General features: G+C 38.5%; 1 protein-coding gene across 1 annotated transcript in view; it reads right to left on the minus strand.

The window, feature by feature from the left end:
* The window catches only part of LOC126191464 (myosin-VIIa-like), a 389,317-nt gene that overhangs the window by 131,112 nt on the left and 233,322 nt on the right, over positions 1 to 24,883 (minus strand). Inside the window, exons 25-26 of the mRNA XM_049932341.1 lie at positions 17,157 to 17,333; positions 9,305 to 9,422 (exon numbers count right to left, since the gene is read on the minus strand). Coding sequence (XP_049788298.1) covers positions 9,305 to 9,422; positions 17,157 to 17,333 — 295 coding nt within the window. The remainder of the gene's footprint in view (positions 1 to 9,304; positions 9,423 to 17,156; positions 17,334 to 24,883) is intronic.

The raw sequence follows: 24,883 nt of genomic DNA on the forward strand, positions 1-24,883 counted from the left end.
CCGCATTTTGGTTGTTATTGCACACTTTAATTATCTGCATAGTTTCTTTCTTTATCTTTTGTTTATATGCAATCCTTACCATGTGAAATCTTGTCATCTTAGGAATTTGTTTACATAAAGTACTGTGGCATGAATGCATTGTTCACATGCTTTTACAATGCTTGTTCAACTGATACAAGTTATAATTTGTCTGTACCCTATCTCACTGGTAAGGAGTTGTACACAGTATCAACCTTGTATGTAATGTATTCCTTATTAACTCTTCTACAGCATTTCTGAAATTATATGTCTTCTTCCAGTTTCTGCGGGTCATTTGATCCAGCACAGACTATTAGAGTGTCTTCTTTTCCTAGGTGTTTGATTTTGCTATGAATGTCTCTAGTAACGTCATTAAAGAACATGGCTGGTTTAACAAAGGATGTTACAGAGAGTGTTTCTTGTGATAATTCATTTAGCAGGCTTGCACAGTTTCTTCCATTTTCGTCAGTCAACATAAGAACTTTAGTTACTGGCATAGCTGTATTACATTGATTCCTGGTCCCTTTCGCTGCTAATTCCATTTCTGTTTGTGTAATATTTACTTTTACTGGGACGTGTGATGTAACACAATTATTGGAACATTCAGCAGTGTCGCTGTTTTGTTTTTCCTTTTCACCTTCCAAAGCCTCATAGCTCTTAAGATATGCATTTTAGAGCTCCCTTTTCACTTTTGAATACATACAGTAATAGATATGTGCAATAGTGTATATATGAGGGCTAGTCAAATGAAAATGAGACACATGGGAAGAAAATAAGTACATTGTTTATTATGAGGGTTATTCAGAAAGTAAGGAATGATCAGTCACAAAATGGAAAATCCAATGAAGTTTTGCACATGATTGTGGGGCAGTGTCTTTAGTATGCCTGTTGATCACATTACATCAATCTTTTTAGTTCTGAGCACACAGGGAGCACATAAAGATACCTAGAACAATAGTGTCTCCTGCCAAGTATGAGGGCCTGATGAGAAATTTCACCTGAAGCTATGTAGCCAACATTACATAACAGTCATGTGTTTTCTTCTTCAAGACAATTCTTAGCTGCATTTTGCAGGGGCAATGAAGATGCTCCTCCATCGTTTTCAATTGAAAATGTTTGATTAACCACAATACAGCCCGTAATTGTCTCCCTCTGTATTTCATCTCTGCTCACATGAAGACAACACATCAAGCTGTAGGCCAGCATAGAGAATTGGCAGAAAGCACTGGTGGCTGCCTTCTATAATGAGGGTATTGGAAAGTTGATACAACGCTATGACAAATGTCTAAGTCGGATCAGCAATTATGGAGATAAGAAGCTGGAAGTTGTAGCTAACTGTTGCAAATAAAACAGTTTTGATTTTGGTTGTGGTTTCCATTTCGTGACATATCATTCCTTACTTTCCAAATAGCCCTCGTATTTCAAAAGTAATCACTATAACTGTTGAAACATTTATCGCACTGTGAGACAACATGGTCAATGTCTCCTTGAAAAAATTTTTGCATTTGCCTGCAGAATCATGACTGTACCCAGATACACACCTCTTCATCTAAACCAAACTGATGGCCATAAATGTCTTTTTTTTTAAGTTTCCAAAACTATGGAAATTGCATGAGGACTGTACGGAAGATGTGGAAGGGCTTCTGAGTGAAACTTCTGCAGCATAGTTGAAACAACCTTGGCAACTTATGAGATGCCCTTACATATCCTCCATTCAGTCCCGATCTCTCTCCATACAATTTCCATATTTTTGGAGCCCTAAAGAAAGATGTTCATGGCTGCTGATTTCCTTCAAATGAAGAGGTGCACACCTGGATACAATCATGGTTCTATGGGCAACCACAAACATATATCCATGAAGGCATCAACCATCTTGTCTCACATTGTGATATGTGTGTTAATGGTTATGGTGATTACTTTTGAAATATTACACAATTTACTTACTTTTTTCCATCTGTTTTGTTTTTATTTGACTGTCCCTTATATCAAACTTGTTTAATGTAACATTTGAATATGTACTATAACATTAATTTGTTTAATGCTGTTGTTCATTATTGTGATACCATTACATTTCTTTCTTTTAAATTAAAAGTACTGTACATTATTTCATAAAATATCATTGTTCATCTAGATTTTAATTATCCACTACATACTCCACATGTTGTATTTCTAACAGCTTTAGAGTAATTTAGACTACCAGTAATTCAGATTTTGACACATCTTGATTAGACAGAATCAGTGAGGTTCCACTGCACTTAAATCTAATGTGTTCTGTAACCATTTCCTTGTTTCTTTTTCAAATTCATGCTTTTTCAATGATGAACCCAAACATAACAACCACTGTCTACTACACTCCTGGAAATGGAAAAAAGAACACATTGACATCGGTGTGTCAGACCCACCATACTTGCTCCGGACACTGCGAGAGGGCTGTACAAGCAATGATCACACGCACGGCACAGCGGACACACCAGGAACCGCGGTGTTGGCCGTCGAATGGCGCTAGCTGCGCAGCATTTGTGCACCGCCGCCGTCAGTGTCAGCCAGTTTGCCGTGGCATACGGAGCTCCATCGCAGTCTTTAACACTGGTAGCATGCCGCGACAGCGTGGACGTGAACCGTATGTGCAGTTGACGGACTTTGAGCGAGGGCGTATAGTGGGCATGCGGGAGGCCGGGTGGACGTACCGCCGAATTGCTCAACACGTGGGGCGTGAGGTCTCCACAGTACATCGATGTTGTCGCCAGTGGTCGGCGGAAGGTGCACGTGCCCGTCGACCTGGGACCGGACCGCAGCGACGCACGGATGCACGCCAAGACCGTAGGATCCTACGCAGTGCCTTAGGGGACCGCACCGCCACTTCCCAGCAAATTAGGGACACTGTTGCTCCTGGGGTATCGGCGAGGACCATTCGCAACCGTCTCCATGAAGCTGGGCTACGGTCCCGCATACCGTTAGGCCGTCTTCCGCTCACGCCCCAACATCGTGCAGCCCGCCTCCAGTGGTGTCGCGACAGGCGTGAATGGAGGGACGAATGGAGACGTGTCGTCTTCAGCGATGAGAGTCGCTTCTGCCTCGGTGCCAATGATGGTCGTATGCGTGTTTGGCGCCGTGCAGGTGAGCGCCACAATCAGGACTGCATACGACCGAGGCACACAGGGCCAACACCCGGCATCATGGTGTGGGGAGCGATCTCCTACACTGGCCGTACACCACTGGTGATCGTCGAGGGGACACTGAATAGTGCACGGTACATCCAAACCGTCATCGAACCCATCGTTCTACCATTCCTAGACCGGCAAGGGAACTTGCTGTTCCAACAGGACAATGCACGTCCGCATGTATCCCGTGCCACCCAACGTGCTCTAGAAGGTGTAAGTCAACTACCCTGGCCAGCAAGATCTCCGGATCTGTCCCCCATTGAGCATGTTTGGGACTGGATGAAGTGTCGTCTCACGCGGTCTGCACGTCCAGCACGAACGCTGGTCCAACTGAGGCGCCAGGTGGAAATGGCATGGCAAGCCGTTCCACAGGACTACATCCAGCATCTCTACGATCGTCTCCATGGGAGAATAGCAGCCTGCATTGCTGCGAAAGGTGGATATACACTGTACTAGTGCCGACATTGTGCATGCTCTGTTGCCTGTGTCTATGTGCCTGTGGTTCTGTCAGTGTGATCATGTGATGTATCTGACCCCAGGAATGTGTCAATAAAGTTTCCCCTTCCTGGGACAATGAATTCACGGTGTTTTTATTTCAATTTCCAGGAGTGTATAAAATCGAATGCTGCCTGGTGGCACTATGGAAACTTGACACCATAAGTAAGGTATATAAGCAGAGCAGAGATGGATGGGGAATCGTCCTAGCAATGACATGGATTGCAAATGGGGAAATTGACTTATGTAATGGACTTTGACAAAAGGCTGATTGTTATGACCCAGAACCTGGGGACATGTATCTCGGAAATGGTGATACTGGTCATATATTCACACAATACCATTGTGAATGTCTATGGGAAGTGATTAAAAGATGGTGGAATCACAAGTAGGCAACATGATGTTGGATGTGTGTGCTTCATCCCAGAATATGGAGATCCCAGGCTTGGCCACTGTGTAAAGCAGGATATGAGGCACTCTGTGGTAAATATGACAACTGAGTACAGTACTGATACAGGCACAACTGTTTCAGAACATACTGTTCAGCACAGATTGTTGAACATGGATCTCTGCAGCAAATGACCCCTATATGTTCCCATATTGACCCAGCAGCGTCATAAATTACAGTTGCTGTGGGGATGGAATCAATTGATATGCATCATCTGGTTAAATGAATCACAGTTCTTGTTATACAAGATTGATAATTGTGTCCAGATAAGTTGAACAGCTGCTTGAAACATGCAATGTACACAGATAGGCCAGTGAGCATGGTATTATGCTACAGCACAAATTCAGCTGCACCTTTATGGGATTAATGGTAATAACTGAAGACACTTTGATAGCTATGAATTGTGTGAACATTATTGAGAACCACCAGCATCTTCCTCATCTTCATTGATGACAATGTCACCTTGAAGCAGGTTAACTCTCCATTTCACATGGCCATAATCATGTTATAATGGTTTCAGGAGCATGATAGTGAACTCACATTGATTTTGAGGCCACCAAATTGGCTAGTATGGATCCCATGGAATACATCTGGGACACCATTGGGTGCCTGCTTTGTGCCTTGAAACCACTGACCTGTAATTTAGGGGAGCTGCTTGACATGTACATAGGTACTTTCTGCCCCATATCTATGGAAACCTTGCAAAAACTTGTGGAATTCATGCCACACGGAATCACTGCTGTACTGTGTTGCAAAGTTGTACCAACACATTGTAAGGCAGGAGCTCAAAAAGTGGAAAACAGGATTCAGAGTAGTATAAGAAAGTAGATAATAATTTCATCTCCAGTGTTTGCTTTGAAAGTATATTCTGACTATATTTCCTGCAAATTCTCTTTGAACATTCTGTTTCTCCCATTAACTATGATTCATTAGTAAATTCATAATTTTAAGGAAACTGCCTGTTTTATTGTCTAGCCATCTGAGTCAGAGAAAACATTAATTATTACATGTAAATCATATGCAACTGTTGATCAAAGAACAAATTTATACGCTCCTGCATGTGTTCAGACCAAGTCTTGGAACACATTTTCCACTTTGGTGTGGGTATTTTAAAACCATACCTTGGGAGGTGATGAAAATCACAATCTTCTTCATCTTCACCACTGTGAAACAAATCTCCTCTGCTGCAGCCTCTTCACTTTCCATATTTTGGGAGGAGATAGTATGGACCAAAACAAGAAAATGTATGAAGATGGGAGGGTGATCCAATCTGCATGGATACTGAGACAGTTATTGACGTCACTCATGTTCCAGGATGTGGAGCAATAGAATAGTTGGGATTGGCATTGGCACTTCCTGAGTTAGTGCAGAACATTGCAAAGTAATTGGCACACAGCTCATATGTGATATAGGCACTTTCATTACATCTGACACGTAATGGTTCAAGTGGGTTCAAGTAAAAGGTAAGAGATGTATTTATGCATGGGACATGCCATGTAGCTGGATCATCCATTTGGGAATTATCTGTAGAGTACAGGATTGGGAAATGGAAGCACACACAGATAGACTGGAGTGTTGTATAGGCTGGATGGGCAATGGGAAATAAGGGTGGGTGATGTAAAATAACTTAGTAAGATGAGAGGTCCAGGTGGGAATATCATCAATGTAGGAAAAGACAGATTGATACTTATCATAAAGAAGACAAGTTAAATTGCAGACAGGCACAATTAAAAGACAATTACATAAAGCTTTCAGCCATACCCTTCATCAGTAAAAGAGAGTCTGTTTTACTGATCAAGGCAGTAGCCAAAAGCTTTATGTAAGTGTCTTTTAATTGTGCCATCTGCAACTTAACATGTCTTCTTCATGGTAAGTAGCAATCTGTCTTTTCCCACATAGTTAGTAAGATGAGAGTGATATGTCCCCTAGCATGACTAGAGGTAGTTGAAGTCATGGTGAAGGATGTAGTAGGATCTTTTTATGGTTTACCTAGGGGAGTCATAGTTGATGGGTGGTTACCAATTGTGGAATGTTTGTTGTGATTATGTAAATGAATGTTGTGGGAGTGCTGCACAAGGTTCCCTCTTCCAGTAAAAGCTCTGGTAAAGTTGTCTACATGTGTAAGTAAGTCTTCCTTTCTATTATATATTCAGCAACTCACATGCCAAGACTGTAAAGAAGAACTTAAAATGAGTGTCATCAAAGAGGTGTATTTGCCATTACTGGGTTTGATGTGGGCTGATATTTTTTATGTATCTATCAGGGAAATGGAGAGCTACATTCATGAATGTAGTTTGTTTAGCTGAGTAGGAGTCAAAATTCCCATCTCTACCACGTGTCCAGACCATGGAGTTATCATCAAGGGATCTAAACAGGATAGCAAATATTCCTGTAGCTAGGCATTAACCAGTTGGCACACTAAAGTGTCATAGATGTGCACATGGTGATTGCACACATTTGGTTTTTATGTTTGACCTTCAAAGTAGAACTTAATGACAGGCCAAAATGTGGTGGTTATGTGGAGTACTAACAATGTGGTGGGTTTGGTAGTAGTGAGAATAGTAGTCATGGTGGTGATGGTGGTGGTAGTAGTAATTTTATTCATCTGTAGATCACTTTTACAAGAATACCAGACGTGAGTGGTATTACAATTTAAGCACAACAGAAATAACCTAATTCATATGTACAATCACTTGCATACTTACAGGTCTAGTTTGTCAAGGATGGGACAGGTAGTCAGCCTGGCCTTACAGTATTAATCATCCTAGAATTTTACTGACATAATTTACTGAAACTGTGGAAACAGTTGGTGGGAAACTCAAAGTTCCATGGAAGTAACACTTCAAAAATGGGGCATGTATCTGTACAAGAGCATAGCATCCCCAGTGACAAACAACAAGCCTGGTGGTAATGGGATAGGACCTGCAGGAAGGTGATGAGGGATGTGATGGTTGTAGTGGATGAAGGAAAGGAGACTGCAAACAACAGGTTTGCAATTACAATCTAAGACAAAAAAGAAGGAATTAACCAAATAGGATGGAAATTGATGGATGTGATGTCCATGTACAGACAAACAAATTATAATTTCAGAAAAACTGGATAATTTACTCGAGAGAAAGAGCCTCACAAACTGAGCAAGTCAATAACACATGGATTCACCTCTGGCCCTTATGCAAGCAGTTATTCAGCTTGGTATTGATTGACAGAGTTGTTGGATTTCCACATGAGGGATATGATGCCAGTTCTGTCCAATTGGTATTTTAGATCATCAATATCCTTAGCTGGTTGGAGGGCTCAGCAAATAATGCTCCAAGCATCCTAAATTGGGGAGAGATCTAGTAATGTTTCTAGCCATGGTACGGTTGGTATGCATGAAGAAAAGCAATTACAGATTTCATGGCAATTACAAATTATTTGTCTATGAGAGTAAAAATATGCTACATATAAATATATATGCAAGCAGCCCCCCCCCCCTCCCCCTCCTCTCTATACACACCTGGATGGCTTGCCATGAAAGGCAACAAAATGGAGCATAGAACATTGTCGAAGTACCACTGAGCTCTAAGGGTGCCATGTATGACAACCGAAGAGGTCCTGCTATGAAAAGAAATGGCACCCAAGACCATCAGTCCTAGCTGACAGGCGATATGGAAGATGACAATCAAATTGGTACCCCACTGCTGTCATGGGCACATCCACACACATCTTCAACCAGGAACCTCATAGACTGGAATAGAAGTGTCTTCAGTAAGGAGTTCCACTTTGAACAGCTCCCTGATGATCAGGAAAGACAAGTCTGGAGACACCCCAGGTGGTGGTGGGATTCCAACCTGACTGTCACCCACAACACAGCTCACAACCAGGAGTGATGGTCTGCGATTCCATTCCTTTTCATAGCAGAACCCCTTTGGATGTCACCTGTGACACCCTTACAGCATATCAGTACATCAACGATATTGTAGACCCCGTTTTTTGCCCTTCATGGCAACCTATGTTGGACTTACTTTCAGCAAGATAATGCCTTCCTGTTCACCACAAGAGTTTCTACTGCTTGTCTCTAGCTTGCCAACCATACCTTGGTCAGCAAGGCTGCCAAATCTCTCCCCAGTTAAGAACACCTGGAGTACTGTGGGCAGGGCCCTGCAACTATCTCAGGCTTTTGATGATCTAATGCTCCACATGGACAGAATTTGGAATGATATCCCTCAGGAGGATATCCAACAACTCTGTCAATCAATGTCAAACTGAGTAGATACTTGCATCAGGGCCAGATATGGACTTACTCAATTTGTGAAGATCTTTCTCTCAAATAAATCATACAATTTTTCTGAAATTGTAACCATTTATTTGTCTGTACATGTACACCATGTCTACCCAATTTCCACCCCACTTCATTAATTTCTTTTTGGTGCATCTTTTTTAAGGTGCATATGATTGCTTAAAGTTCCTGTGCAACACACGTCATTCATCAGCAAATGAGCAATTACTTCTCTTTGTTTGCATCCAGCCTAGAGTTTCTGTTAACATAGTATAGATATATGTAGCATATAAAAAAACTCCAGAGGTACTGAAGAATAAGGTAAGTAGCCATGTACAGTGGAAATCTTTTTAAAAATATCCATTGTACTTAAAGTGCTCAAAGAAAATATGTCATGCAGTCTCTCTGCATGTGTTTTGAATTTCTGCCTACTGACATCCTTTCTTTGCTTTCAGTTTGTATAATGAGTAGGAAAATTCACTCATTTGTCTTTAAATAGTCTGCTGCCACTGTTTTAATATGTTTGATATAGTTTAAGTGAAATACACAAGCAAATTAAGAAAAATGCATGGGGCAAGTTAAAATTTCACGTGTAACGAAGTATGTGATCTCTGACATGAAACTGACAGCTAAGAGCCACAGAAGGAAATCTCTGAGATATTTCCAGGCAATATTTTCATTTACAGATTATTTGTCTATGACAGTACAATATGGTAGAAATAAATATAAATGCAAGCATGCACCCCCCCCCCTTTCCCCACCCACCCACCCACCCACTGCCACACACACACACACACACACACACACACACACACACACACACACACACACACACACCGCATCAGAACAGCCTGAAGCTGCACTACGCAGAAACGCACTGAACAAACAAACAAAAATTTATTGCAAATTTAAGTATATTCTTACCACCAACTCTCTGTGCTTGAAAGAACTTTGAAAACAGGAGGGGCCATTTTATTTTTGCAAAGGTCACAACATCTTCTTTCACTTTGCTTGCTGGAACTCTGTCTTTGACGTAGTAGCTCTGAAAATTAAAAGTTTATTTTAAAAAGTAGACCCTGCTTTTTATTTCAACACAAAATATGTAAAACAGAGTGAGATTGGAATGAACCTGAAGTTCCCTATGTAGCAACAAATGAATTTCCATAGCACCATTACATACTGATACACCAATGAGTTGTATTGAATTATATTATTTTTTGTTCTTTTCTTTTCTTATCTATAAGCTATATGTAAACTGATTGAGTTATAGACACCGTCAAATGTAAATTAACAAGTTGTTTTGTGGCAAGGATAATGTTTTGATACATCATTAAATATCTGTATGAAACAAAGTAAGGTTATTAATTCATGTATCTTCACCCTTTTGTTTTGGGAAGTGGTAGCATACTGAGATATGCTAGGATCCATCATACCAGTATTGTTAAAAATGTATATTTTAACCATTCATTAAAAGTATTATAAAAAGTTATTAGAAATGGAATATTTATTTGCTTGATTATGAGGTCAACTCCTATCTGTTCATTGTTTCACTTGCCACCGAGATCCTGTTCGGTGCAGACAAGAACAATGTATGTGGTATCCGCAGGAGCGTTGCTACATCAACACTGTCACAATCAAGACTAAACACAATGGAATTAATGTGAAGGTAACAACTCAGACATGAAAGGCACCTACTGAACTTGGTTCATTTATACTAAAAATATTGTACATCATGTGACAGATCGACAGTTTCAATGGTTGCGGTGATTATTTGGTAACGCACCCTACTTGAAGCAGCAGTATGTAATGCAAATTATGTTTACTGACCTTGAATGTAATGATATTAAAGGTCTGTTGATGTTGGTATCAGTTAAAGTTCAACCAAGATTGTGCACATATTCATAAATTATCTTCAAAATTTTTTTCAACTACTCTTTCCAATCAATTTAAATTATAATTTAAATTACATTTCATACATGAAATGATAGACTAGAATATAAAATAAGTCAGATTTTTACACAATAAAATTACTATACTTCGAGAAAGTAGAAGTATATAATGTTAAAAATAGGAGGGTTATGTGGTTCTATTCTTGAGTACAATAACTTACAACTTAACAAGAAGCAGAGTTATGTATAAGTATGCAGCAAAAAGGATAGAACATTAAATGATACTGAAACTTTAGATTGGGCAAGGGAATGCTTTGATAGGTTTACTGGAAGCTAACTACAAAGGAAATAGAGGAAATCCTGGTCCTGTCACAATTTTCAGTTGTAGCTCCATACTGATATTGTCATGATAAAACAACAATCAAGTTCAAATCTGAAGACAGGGTCGTCAATAAAGTATAACACTGAGAACTGCAAGAACATTTATTACTGACACCAACATACTGCCTGAACAGAAATGATCTACTGTATGTAGAGTGCAGCTATTTACACAAATATCAAATACTCCGATATATACAAACATTACAAACATAAAATATTTCAAGGACCTTCCAGAAGTTACAAATACTAAATTATAAATAACTGCAAGTGATCATGGTTGAGGTGATAACCCACAGCATGACAGCCAGTGATGCTAACCACTGAAGATGCCAATATAGTGGCAATATGAATGTAGTTTGTGTGACACGTGTCTGTCTGGTCTGACATAAATCACTTATTCTGTTTTATATTACAATTGAATACAAAAACTCTTAGATAATAATGGCACTTCAGAACTTACAATGAACTAACAGACACATTGTGTCAATGATACAGGAACCGTACAAATTAAAAACATTATGTTACACAAATAAACATATCAATTAATTTTCATTTTCAGCCATTTGACATTCATTGCTAGATAAAGTCCTCTCAAAGACCAGTCTGTGCACTAACATTTCTATTTCATTATCCTGTTCTCATTTTTTATTTTATCGAATCCAGCAAAGTACTTCCCTGATACATCAACCATGCATAGGCCTGACTCCCTGCCCTATCTTCATTTCATTTTCATTACTGTCATAGTTATGTCTTCAATTCCAGTTTGTTTCTATCTCTCTCAGTAATTCTCATTACAAATCTCTTCATTGTTCACTGGGCAGCTCTCAGTTTGTGAGTGGTTTTCACATTTAGAGACAGTTTCCCACAGTCATCAGCTAAAACTGGTAATACTAATTGTAAACTTTATCTCTTAGGAACAATGAAAGCTTCAGTTTGAAAACACTGTTCATTTACCAAATATGCTCCAGGCAATTTCTACTCTTATGTTTAGTACTTTATCTGTCTATTTAACTGTTGGCTCCAGCTGCTCTAAATATAAAAGATGGTCAACTTGATCTACAATTTCATTGTCAATCTACATTACTTTATTTTTAGTGTACCGACTGAACATTGAATTAGCCTTATTGTAATTAATTTTCTGTCCTTCCTCCAAAATTTCTCTATTAAGTTCTTCCATTTGCCATTGAAGTTTGTCTGTTCTAGGGGCAAACAGTACAACATCATTACTAAAAAAACAAGTGGATCAAATATACTCCACTAATATGTATTCCTGATTTGTTTTCCCAGTTAAAGATCTGACAACTTTCTCCAGGGCTGTTGATAGCATAGGCACAGATCCACTCAACATCCCAGAACACTGCTACTCAGCTGATAAGGGGCTTTAAATATTAGCAAGTAAAAGAACAAGAGATAAGCAAAATGATTCTACAGCTAAAAAACAAACACTCAACCAACATTGAATTAGCATAGGCACAGATCCACAACTTTCTCCAGGGCTGTTGATAGCATAGGCACAGATCCACTCAACATCCCAGCACACTGCTACTCAGCTGATAAGGGGCTTTAAATTTTAGCAAGTAAAAGAACAAGAGATAAGCAAAATGATTCTACAGCTAAAAAACAAACACTCAACTGCTGGGATTGTCTTTCCAGCACTGTAACTACAAAACTGCACAAATGTTGTGATTAAACCAATTATGCATCTCATCAATCATAGCATCAAGGAAGATATGTTTCCTAATGAACTGAAAATGGGCATTGTCAGACCAATAAAAAACAAAGATCAAAGAAGAAAGTATCAAACCACAGAATAATGTCACTGATTCCTACATTTAGTACAATTTTTGAATCAGTGACGCTGGCACAGCTTAGTACCATTTTCACTAAAATCAGTCTCTTCACAGAAACCAACATGGATTTTGTAATTATCACACCACACAACAGCTGTCACGGGACCTTTGCAATAAGTCTGTAGCTATCTAGATGATGGAAAGCATACTGTAGGCATATTTTTAGATCTCACAAAAGCTTTCAGTCTGGTCAAGCATGCACTTCTCTTGCAGAAACTGAGGAAATACAATATCACATACATATCTCTTGAAATCCTACCTACTTACCTAAAAAATTGTGACCAATGCTCAGATATAAATTATCAAAATGTGATGAAAAAAATCAACATTTGAGGGAATACAATATCACACATATATCTCTTGAACTCCTACCTACTTATTTAAAAAAATTGTGAACAATGCTCAAATATAAATGGTCAAAATGGGGTGAGAAAAATTAACATTCAGTCTATGACTAAAACAGAAATGCAGGGTGTGCTGCAGGGGTCAATATTGGGACAATTTCTTTTTCTTGTGTACCAGTATGCAAATGATATTATACATCCTTCTGATTCCCAAATAATTATTAATGTTGATGACATTTCTCTACTGTTTTAGTGACAATGAGGAGGATATAACATATGTTTTAACACATAGGATATCTGAAGTACCATAAGCTTAGGCCTATACCATAGTTACTGGTGTTCAAAGCAGGCAACTCATGCCACAGATGTGTAGGAACTATTTGCGGCAATTCAAAAACAGACAATGAAGACAGTAAATTCCTTGGTCTGCATTTGGAAGGGAAAACCACGCTAACTACAAATGCAGGAAAATAAGCAGGACATTGCAACTGCTTAGCCAACTGTTCAAAACTGTATGTAATAAAATTCTAAAAACAATATACTATAGAAAGAGAATATGTCACTGAGACCTGGGATCTGACTTGGGGGAGTTATGTTAGTACCTTGGAAGGGGCAAGTGAGAGAAAAAAATGAAGCACAATTTCTTACAAAACAAAATTCAAAACTATTGGAATTCTGCTTATTAATCACCAAATTTGGTGATACTACCACTTTTAATAAGTACCAATGATGCACAATGTTCTTAACTGAGAGAATATAGTTTATATGAGAAATGTCCATGTTATTTTGGTGCTATGCAGGTAACATTCAGGTACAAGCAAGTACTTTCTCTACACACATTTTTAGTATTTCTTGTCATTATCTAGAACACCACAAAAACTGCAAACTAAAGGTACAATTCTGCTTATTAATCACCAAATATAGTGATACTATCACTTTTAATAAGTACCAATGATGCACAATGTTCTTAACTGAGAGAATATAGTTTATATGAGAAATGTCCATGTTATTTTGGTGCTATGCAGGTAACACTCAGGTACAAGCAAATACTTTCTCTACACACATTTTTAGTATTTCTTGCCATTATCTAGAAAACAACAAAAACTGAGAACTAAAGGTACAACTTTACTAGAAGCATCTATAATGCAGAGCCATCTGGCATTTTTAGTTGTAAGGAGAATAGCAATGAATGGGAAAATATTTTTGATATCTTATGACACACACATTACATTACATATTATAGCTTTCTTCAAACTGATACTGAATTGATACAGTAGTCTATATGAAGTGACAGGGAAGTAAACAAGTTCAGTTTGTGAAGACATAATTATTTTTCATCTGGATAGGGGGAATGGGAGAAGGGGAGGCAACAGCTACTCTTCACTTCCCCTTATAGGTGGTATGACTCTGTGAACATGAGTGGTAACCATGCATGTGTTAGCCCAATAGAGACCACAAAAAGCAAAGAAGGTTTAAGTTTAATTTTTCATTGAATTTTCATTAGAAATGGAACATGAGCCCAGTTAACAAAGAACTGGCAATAGGTATATTGAAGAGAAGCACTTATACACATAGAGCATAGAAAAATACTACACTATAATGGTAGAATGGGAGGGTTTAAGTTTAATTTTTCATTGAAATTTTCATCAGAAATGGAACACGAGTCCACTTATCACAGTATTGCCAATTCTGTGTTAACTGGACTCATGTTCCATTTCTAATGAAAATTTCCATAAAAAGTTAAACTTTAACCTTCTTTGCTTTCTCTGAGCTGTGCTACTCCTGACTATGGCTCTTGCACCTTTGCCAACTTACTTACCAAGTAGAGGTCACAATGATAACATTACATTAAAGTAATTATGTTCAATATTATAGTAATTGTCAACTGAAAAAAGACCAATGAAAATTATTTTTCCTTTAGTCAGCCCATAAATTGAATTAATATAATATCTGACACCATCTCCCCAAAAAATAGTTATCTCTCTGTTGTACATTTCATAATGTTTTTTTTTTTTTCAGAAAAAGTAAAAGGAATTTAATGACCAAATCATGAACATATTGTAAACAAAAGAAAAAAATAAGTCATCTTGTTAAGAATTTTAATAAGCAGAGCCTGAGAACCTAGATGGAGACATACCATGCTTGTCAACTTTCGTCAATATAATATGAGATCGTGAGCCTTAAGAAACCGTTGATTTCAAGCTGACTGATTGTGAATTGTGGATAAACATGTGATTCAGTCACATACCATTTATAAGCAGAAAGCCCTAACATAGTATAAAGCGGCCACCAGTTGACAAATAGGGCAGAGTTCAACAGTTTGAGAGTTCCTGCCAGTAGACGAGCCTCGGGTGTCTGGTCAGCCGACAGCAGAAAATTATGTGAGTGGAAGAATCTATTCAGTTATGTTTGTGCACTAAGAAGGACTTGCATTCTTACTTGTACATACCTCTGGACTTTGGTAGTTAGTCTGTCATGGCTTACATGTACCTATGACTGATTGTCACTTACAGTGTGACTTGTAACAGAGGCTGATGTTCAATTCGAGCAATAAGAAACTGGCTTCTTTTCATGATTCGAGTCAAAGTGATAGGCCAGACAGGCTATTTGTTCTAGTAATATCACTATCTAGTAAGCCTCATCTGTGTTCTATGCTCATTGAAATTACGACCCAGTGTCTGTGCTCTTTGACATGTTCATGTAAACTCAGAAAGAAGAAAATAAAATCACACCAAGGTATCAATGCAGAAGCTTGTTTCTTCATACCTGCCTCCCTAGCCTGACACCCAAGTCTTTCTGTACTGTCTCCAATCATAGAGACCTGATAAACCTCAGCTAGACCCTGCCACCAACTTACTCCCTTGCACAAAGCCGCTCATGCCAAAGTTGATAGATCTGAAAAATCCCATATCACATCCTATTCAACTGAGGAATTCACATAAGTATGTTGCTACCCCTGTCAGGTGATGACAGGAAGATAAGGTTTGAACATCCTACTGATGACAAGGTCATTACAGAAAAGTAACCTTCTTGGCAGTTGTTTTAATTGATTTATGGAACCCATGGAGAATCTTGATGTGAATGGTTAATTTTCATATTACTAACGTAAATACAGATATAAAATGACTTGTATTAAAGTTATATCTCATAAATAACTTACACAGGTACTTCATTCTTCTAATACTCTCACACTTAACTGATATGTTCATTAATCAACTGGTCTAATTTTACAGTCCAAAAAGTAATGAGTCATTATTAGCAATTGTAGTTGTCATAAGAAGGATCATTACTACTGGCAGTATAACTGAACATGCATCACTGTCTAAGTGTTAGCCATCATTCCTCGAATTGTCATAATTAGTGAACACCAATATGAAAGGAATGAACTGCCATATCAGAAGCCAGACATCTCAATATAGACAGGCACAGAAAAAACAACAGTCCTATCGTGGGTCCAAAAAGAATCACAGTGATAATAATGAGTAGAAAATTTCGTGATCTCTGTCACCCTTTTATTCCTCATTTGCTGCTATTATGTCTCCACCTCTCCTCTCCTGTATTATTTCCCCACTCCTACTTTCCTCTCATACATCTTATCCCCTCCCATTTGACATGTTCCCTCTCTCCCATGCAATTTCCCCATTTTCAACACCTTTCATAACAATTCACTACGATCACAGTCACATTTGGGTGTATGTAATATTGTGTGTGTGTGTGTGGGGGGGGGGGGGGGGGGGGGATTAGCTGAAAACTACAAAAGGAGTAAAAATCTTCTTTAAGTGGGGCTCCACAGTTTCAATAAAGACATTTTATATCTACCATCAAACAGCTCATTGGTGGTCTGTATAAAAATGTCTGCAAAAAATGGTACGGTAGTTTGAAAGCTAGTAAAAGTATGACCTATTACAATGCATCTATGCACCACACACCAATCAGGTATAGGTATGTGGTTAACTTCCCTGGTTTTTGTAACTCTTCAGGCTTTCCCGGCGATCTAATGACATCTTGGGTTGTCGGGTGTTCTGCCGGATATCAGCGTCGTACTTGCACGATATTTCGGTCACGTAGCTCGAGACCTTCATCAGGTGCGACCTGAGTCTCAGGTCGCACCTGAAGGTCTCGAGCTACGTGACCGAAATATCGTGCAAGTACAACGCTGATATCCGGCAGAACACCCGACAACCCAAGATGTCTTCCCTGGTTTTTGTTTATTGTTTCATCCTGAAATTTTCATTATTGTAATACAGTAATATACTTCACTTAAAAAAGTGCAGAACTAATATAAACACACAGAATCAAGCCTAGAACATACCTTCTGATAAGCATCCAAAACAAGCCTTCCCCAGCGTGGGAGTATATTATCAGGGTCAATCTTCCAAATGTGAGATGGTATGTAATTGGGTAACTGTGTGGACAGAATTTTTTCATCCATATTTGTCCCATACTCAATATAATACTGTTGAGCTGCCATCATTGCTATATCACTTTCCTGCAGAAAAGATAATTAAAATATTGAAGAAAATTATTAATATTAATCCTAATGCAATTTAATGTTTCCTTTCACAGAACCTTCAACTTTCCAGTTGCGGGTACTGTAGAGACAGAAGTCACTAGTTATTAAACTTATCATTCCTTCACTTCATCTACCTGTTTTTCTTTTGTTCTTTTTTTTAATATAACAATTTATACTGACAGGTTTCAGATAGATTATATGATGGTAAGACAGAGATTTAGGAACCAGTTTTTAAATTGTAAGACATTTCCAGGGGCAGATGTGGACTCTGACCACAATCTATTGGTTATGAACTGTAGATTAAAACTGAAGAAACTGCAAAAAGGTGGGAATTTGAGGAGATAGGACCTGAATAAACTGACTAAACCAGAGGTTGTACAGAGTTTCAGGGAGAGCATAAGGGAACAATTGACAGGAATGGGGGAAAGAAATACAATAGAAGAAGAATGGGTAGCTTTGAGAGATAAAGTAGTGAAGGCAGCAGAGGCTCAAGTAGGTAAAAAGATGAGGGCTAGTAGAAATCCTTGGGTAACAGAAGAAATATTGAATTTAATTGATGAAAGGAGAAAATATAACAATGCAGTAAATGAAGCAGGCAAAAAGAAGTACAAAGTCTCAAAAATGAGATCAACAGGAAGTGCAAAATGGCTAAGCAGGGATGGCTAAAGGACAAATGTAGAGATGTAGGGGCTTATCTCACTAGGGGTAAGATAGATACTGCCTACAGGAAAATTAAAGAGACCTTTGGAGAAAAGAGAACCACTTGTGTGAATATCTAGAGCTCAGATGGAAACCCAGTTCTAAGCAAAGAAGGGAAAGCAGAAAGATGGAAGGAGTATATGGAGGGTCTATACAAGGGCGATGTAAATGAAGATGAAATGGGAGATACGATACTGCATGAAGAGTTTGACAGAGCACTGAAAGACCTGAGTCGAAACAAGGCCCCGGGAGTAGACAACATTCCATTAGAACTACTGACGGCCTTGGGAGAGCCAGTCCTGACAAAACTCTAGCATCTGGTAAGCAAGATGTATGAGACAAGCAAAATACCCTCAGACTTCAAGAAGAACATAATAATTCCAATGCCAAAGAAAGCAGATGCTGACAGATGTGAAAATTACTGAACAATCAGTTTAATAACTCACGGATGCAAAATACTAACGCAAATTCCTTACCGATGAATGGAAAAACTGGTAGTAGCTGACCACGCGGAAGATCAGTTTGGATTCTGTAGAAATGTTGGAACACATGAGGCAATACTGACTCTACGGCTTAGCTTAGAAGCTAGATTAAGGAAAGGCAAACCTACATTTCTAGCATTTGTAGACTTAGAGAAGGCTTTTGACAATGTTGACTGGAATACTCTCTTTCAAATTCTGAAGGTGGCTGGGGTACATTACAGGGAGCGAAAGGCTATTTACAATTTGTACAGAAACCAGATGGCAGTTATAAGAGTTGAGGGACATGAAAGGGAAGCAGTGGTTGGGAAGGGAGTGAGACAGGGTTGTAGCCTCTCCCCAATGTTATTCAATCAGTATATTGAGCAAGCAGTAAAGGAAACAAAAGAATAATTCGGAGTACGTATTAAAATCCATGGAGAAGAAATAAAAACTTTGAGGTTCGCCAATGACATTGTAATTCTGTCAGAGGCAGCAAAGGACTCGGAAGAGCAGTTGAATGGAATGGATAGTGTCTTGAAAGGAGGATGTAAGATGAACATCAACAAGAGCAAAACGAGGATAATGGAATGTAGTCGATTTAAGTTGGGTGATGCTGAGGGAATTAGATTAGGAAATGAGACACTTAAAGTAGTAAAGGAGTTTTGCTATATGGGGAGCAAAGTAACTGATGATGGTCGAAGTAGAGAGGATATAAAATACAGACTGGCAATGGCAAGGAAAGCGCTTCTGAAGAAGAGAAATTTGTTAACATCAAGTATAGATTTAAGTGTCAGGAAGTCATCTCTGAAAGTATTTGTATGGAGCGTAGCCATGTATGGAAGTGAAACATGGACGATAAGTAGTTTGAACAAGAAGAGAGTAGAAGCTTCCGAAATGTGGTGCTACAGAAGAATGCTGAAGATTAGATGGGTAGATCATATAACTAATGAGGAGGTATTGAATAGGATTGGGGTGAAGAGAAGTTTGTGGCATAACTTGACTAGAAGAAGGGATCAGTTGGTAGGATATGTTCTGAGGCATCAAGGGATCACCAATTTAGTACTGGAGGGAAGTGTGGAGGGTAAAAACCATAGAGGGAGACCAAGAGCTGAATACACTGAACAGATTCAGAAGGATGTAGGTTGCAGTAGGTACTGGGAGATGAAGAAGCTTGCACAGGATAGAGTAGCATGGAGAGCTGCATCAAACCAGTCTCAGGACTGAAGATCACAACAATAACACAACAATTTATTGCCAGATAAACAAGACTGAATATGTTTCCAAACTAGTTTATGTGCCAATTAACTGGTCAACTATATGGCAAGTTTTTAGACTTTCCATTATCATATTTACATTATTGAGAAAAAGTCGACAAGTAAAACTGAAATATCAAAAACTTTCACTTTGCTTACAAATAATATCATCAATTATAAATCACAAACTGCAAAAAAACCAAGGTTCATCAACTACTGTATTGAATATGAATGTTAATTTTGTAATTGAAGAAAGTGATATTTAACCTATATAGATGGTTTTAATTTGTGAAGATGTTATTGTTAATGTAATGGGCAAGCATCAATTAAAACTAAAGTATTCAGTGCACAAAAAATTGGAGCACAGATGACATGTAGCATGCAGGTTCATCATTACACCTGTGTCACATACCTTTTTAAAAATGTAACACATTCCAGTCAAATTAATGTGACTACCGCCCTTGTTCACTGTCATGTCATGTAGCAGCAATAGCTTTGGAGGGTATGTAAAATGTGTTGGAAAACAGTGCAATCATTGTCATAAAGTGAAAACAGAGCGATTTATATGACATCCAAAAGGGCATGATCATTGGCTTTTGTGCCAAGGTTGGAACAATTTCTAAAATGGCTAAGTTTATAAACTGTTCATGTAATGCCACAGTTAAAGTATAACAATAAAAATAATCTGTTTTTGACTATATAATTTAATTCGATAGATAACAATTCTAATCACCAAGCAGCAACAGGAGATGCACACATAGAAAAGGTTTTACTTATGAAAGCTTTAGGAGCCAGTGGCTCCTTCTTCTGGCAGAAGGGTTGAAGGGGAAGGAAGATGGGTGAAGGAACAGGACTGGAGAGGTTTAAGAAAAGAGGAAAACTTACCAGATGAGATAAGAAGGAAAATGGTTAAAGTATACTGTACATGAGAAAATGGTATATCCAAAACCAGCACCATGGCAACTGTGATGTATCACGGGCCATAGATGACAGGGGTGAACAATGGCTGTGGAGATGTGTACAGGCAAAGAGATGTGCAACTGTTGAGCAACTGACTACCCAAAAGAACCGAGGGGCTACCAACAATGTCTCCTCAATGACCATTCAGCAAATGTTGCTGTATGTGGGCCTCCACAGCAGGTGCTTGGTTCATGCACCCATGCTGACTGCTGTTCATTGGCAATGATGGCTGGAATTTGCACAGCAATACTGCAAGTGGACTTGCACTGAGTTTCAACAGGAGGCCTTTTCAGATAAATCATGTTTCATGCTCCATTGGACTGAAAGCAAATACACTGCAACAATCATCAGAACAATCTGGGCTTGAGGAGGGAACGTTATGGTCTGAGGAGTGATTTCTTGGCAATCCCCAGGGGATCTTGTGATTCTCAAAGTTACAATCGGCCAACAGAAGTATGCATCTATCCTTGGGGAACACATCCACTACTATACGCAGTTTGTTTCTCCTCAGCACAATGACATCTAATAGCAGGACAATGCACAGTGTCACACAGTTCACAGTGTATGTGCATGGTTTGAAGATCACTAGGATTAGTTTACCATACACTCCTGGCCAACAAACTTCCCAGATTTAAACTCAATTGAGAATCTGTAAGACCACCTTGATTAGGCTGTTTGTGCAATGGATCCACAATCAAGAAACCTAGTGCAGCTGGTCACGGCACTGGAGTTGGCATGCCTGTTGATACCTTTTACAACCTCACTGTCTCTTCCTGCATGTACTGCAGTGGTCTGTGCTGCAAATGCTGATTATTTTTTGACAGGTGGTCACAATAAGGTGACCAGATAGTGTATGATAAACATGGGTCTACACCTACATCTATACTTTGTAAATCACCATGGGATGTCTGGCAGAGGATACATGGCAGTGTACCAATCATTAAGGTTTCTTCCTGTCCCATTCATGTATGGAGAGTGTGAAGAATGTTTGAAGTCTCTGTGCATGCAGTAACTATTCTAATCCTATCCTCACAATCTCTGTGTGAGCAATACGTAGGGGATTGTAGTGTATCCCTAGAGTAACCATTTTAAGCCTGGTTCTTGAAGATTTGTTATTAGACTTTCTCAGGATAGATTACGTCTTTCTTCAAGAGTCTGCCAGTTCAGTTCCTTCAGTATATACATGACACTCTCCCATGGATTAAACAATCCAGTGACCATTCGTGCTGCTCTTCTTTGTATATGTTCAATATCTTCTGTTAATACTATCTGGTATGGGTTCCTCACACTTGATCAAAATTCTAGGATGAGTCACATGAGTGATTTGTAAGTAATCTCTTTTGTAGACTGATTGCTCTTCCCCAATATTCTACCAATAAATTGAAGTCTGCCACCGGCTTTACCCACGACTGAACCTATGTGATCATTCGACTTCATATCCCTACAAAATGCTCCACCAGCTATTTGTATGAGTTGGCTGATTCCAATTATAGTCATTGGATACTACATTTTTTCATTTTGTGAAATGCAAAATTTTACATTTCTGAACATTTAGAGCAAGTTGCCAATCTCTGCACCATGTTGAAATTTTATTAATATTTGACTGAATTTTTATGCAGCTTCTCTTAGACAGTACTTCATTATAGATTACTGCATCATTTCAAAAAGCCTGATTTTACTATTAATACAGTCTGCAACATCACTAATGTGTAACATGAACAGCATGGGTCCCAACACACTTTTCTGGGGTGCACTTGAAGTTACTTCTACATCTGATGATGACTCATCCAAGATAACATGCCGTGTCTTCACTACCAAAAAGATATCTGTCCAGTCACAAATTTCACTTGGTACCCTATATGATTATACTTTTGACAGTAAGCATAGGTGCGTTTCTCAGTCAAGTGCTTCTCATAAATAAACACTGCAACTACCTGGTTGCCTTGATCGAAAGCTTCCAGTATGTCCTGTGAGAAAAGTGCAAGTTGCGTTACACATAATCGATGTTTTCAAAATCCATGCTGGTTGGCATTGAGGAGGCCAGTCTGTTCCAGATACCCCATTATGTTTGAGCTCAGAATTCATTCTAATATTCTGCAACAAATTGATGGCGAGGATACTGGACTATAGTTTTGTGGATCACTTCTACCACCCTTCTTGTAAACAGGTGTGACCTGTGCCTTTTTCCAAGAACTAGGCATGTTTCTTTGTTCGGGGGATCTAAAATAGATTATAGTTATAAGAGAGGTGAACTCAGCTGCAAACTCAGTATAGAATCTGACAGGGATTCCATTGGGGCCTGGAGCTTTGTTCAATTTTAATGATTTCAGCATTTTAATGATTTCAGCTGTTTCTCACCACTGCTGACACCAATACCTATTTCATTCATCTTTTCAGTGGGGCAAGGAAGAAATTGGGGCAATTCTCCTCATTTTTCCTTTGTAAAGGAACATTTGGAAATGGAGTTAAGTATTTCAGCTTTTGCTTTGCTACTCTCACTTTCAATTCCTGTCTCACTCACTAGGGACTGAACACTAACTTTCTTTGGGTTTTGTAAAATATCATTTGATAATATTCTACTACAGTAATCATTGAAGGCATCATGCATTGCTCTCTTGACAGCCAAATACATTTCATTTATCATCTCTCTATCTATAGCCCTACACTTTGTTTTACACTTATTATCCAGTAATTCCTGTTTATTTAGCAGTTTGGTTCAGTGACTGCATACCACAGAGGTTCACTCTCATTATGAACTGTTCTACTGGTACATATCTATCCAGTGCGTGGTTGTGTGGTCAACTATTCTTACTTGAGTCTGAGTTCCTCTACTTGCTTCTGACCTGTACTGAAAGTTTCAAATTCCTCATTAAGATATGACATTACTGATTTTTTTTATCTAATTTACTGAACAAATATATCTTTCTGCTTGTTTTAGTTGTACTTTGTACTTTGGTAATCATTGTTGTCACAACCACATCATGGTCAATGGTACTAGTTTCAATGTGGACATCCTCAGAGAGGTCAGGTCTATATGTTGCAATTAGATCTGATGAATTTACATCATGAATAGTATTCCTAACTACCTGTTCTAGGTAGTTTCCAGAGATGACATTTATTGAACTTTCACAGGATGTCTTACCATGCCCACCACTAACAAAACTGTAATTTTCTCAATGAATTGTTGATGATCAAAGACTCCAACATTGATTACAGTATGACTGGGGAACTCAGTGAACTGAGTCTTCTCTGAAGTTTTCAGTCACATCAGAAGATGAGTGTGGTGGGCAATAGAAGGATTCAATAATCATTTTACGCCCACCCCTGATACTACATCTTGCCCAAAAAATCTCACATACAGCTTCAATTTTTATCTTTGTTGATTCACTTTTTTCCACTGCGACAAATACACTGCCACTATATCCCCGTTTGCCTAACCTTTCAATATACAATTAAATTTTTCCCAAAAATCTCACTGCTATCAATTTCAGGTTCCAACCATTATCAGAAGACCACTGTGATATTTTTATTTTATTTTTCAGTGGAAAATTATGAAGAGAATAAATTTCCAGCTACCATGAAGTAAAGCTTCTAGGTGCAGCTGCAGGTACATTGGTATAAACAAGAAAACTGTAAAATTATGAGAGTGAATTGCGGACCAGTACTTTTTAACCTTCACCACCCTATGCTCCTCTTCTCCCTATGGAAAGAACTAATATCTCTGAAAGCTATGATCATTCCAATGAATTTTATATGTGTCTATTGGCAGTACTAAATATTTCAACTTAAGAAGGTAAATAATTGCGCATAATTATGTTTTATAATTTTATAATATTTGTTCAAAATCTGATAACTTTCTCCCTTTGCTTAGTTGATCACTGTTCAACACTCCTGCTTTATATCACGCAGTGGGCTATCTTCATTTATCTTCTACCTTGCACTCTCTGCAATTTGATATGTAATTATCTGACATATAAAGATTACCTCAACAAACTGAAACTAAAGAAAGATAGCAAAACCTTTAATAGACCAAAGATGTTAAACATGAATGAAGTATGTATAGCAATAAACATTTCCCAATTCTGTAAGTAAACAACAGGTCAATTGATGCAACTATTAGTAATTTATGAGCTCAATAAGTTCAGTAAAAATG

Source organism: Schistocerca cancellata, chromosome 6 (genome assembly GCF_023864275.1).
Source record: "Schistocerca cancellata isolate TAMUIC-IGC-003103 chromosome 6, iqSchCanc2.1, whole genome shotgun sequence".
NCBI classification, from domain to species: Eukaryota; Metazoa; Arthropoda; class Insecta; order Orthoptera; family Acrididae; genus Schistocerca; species Schistocerca cancellata.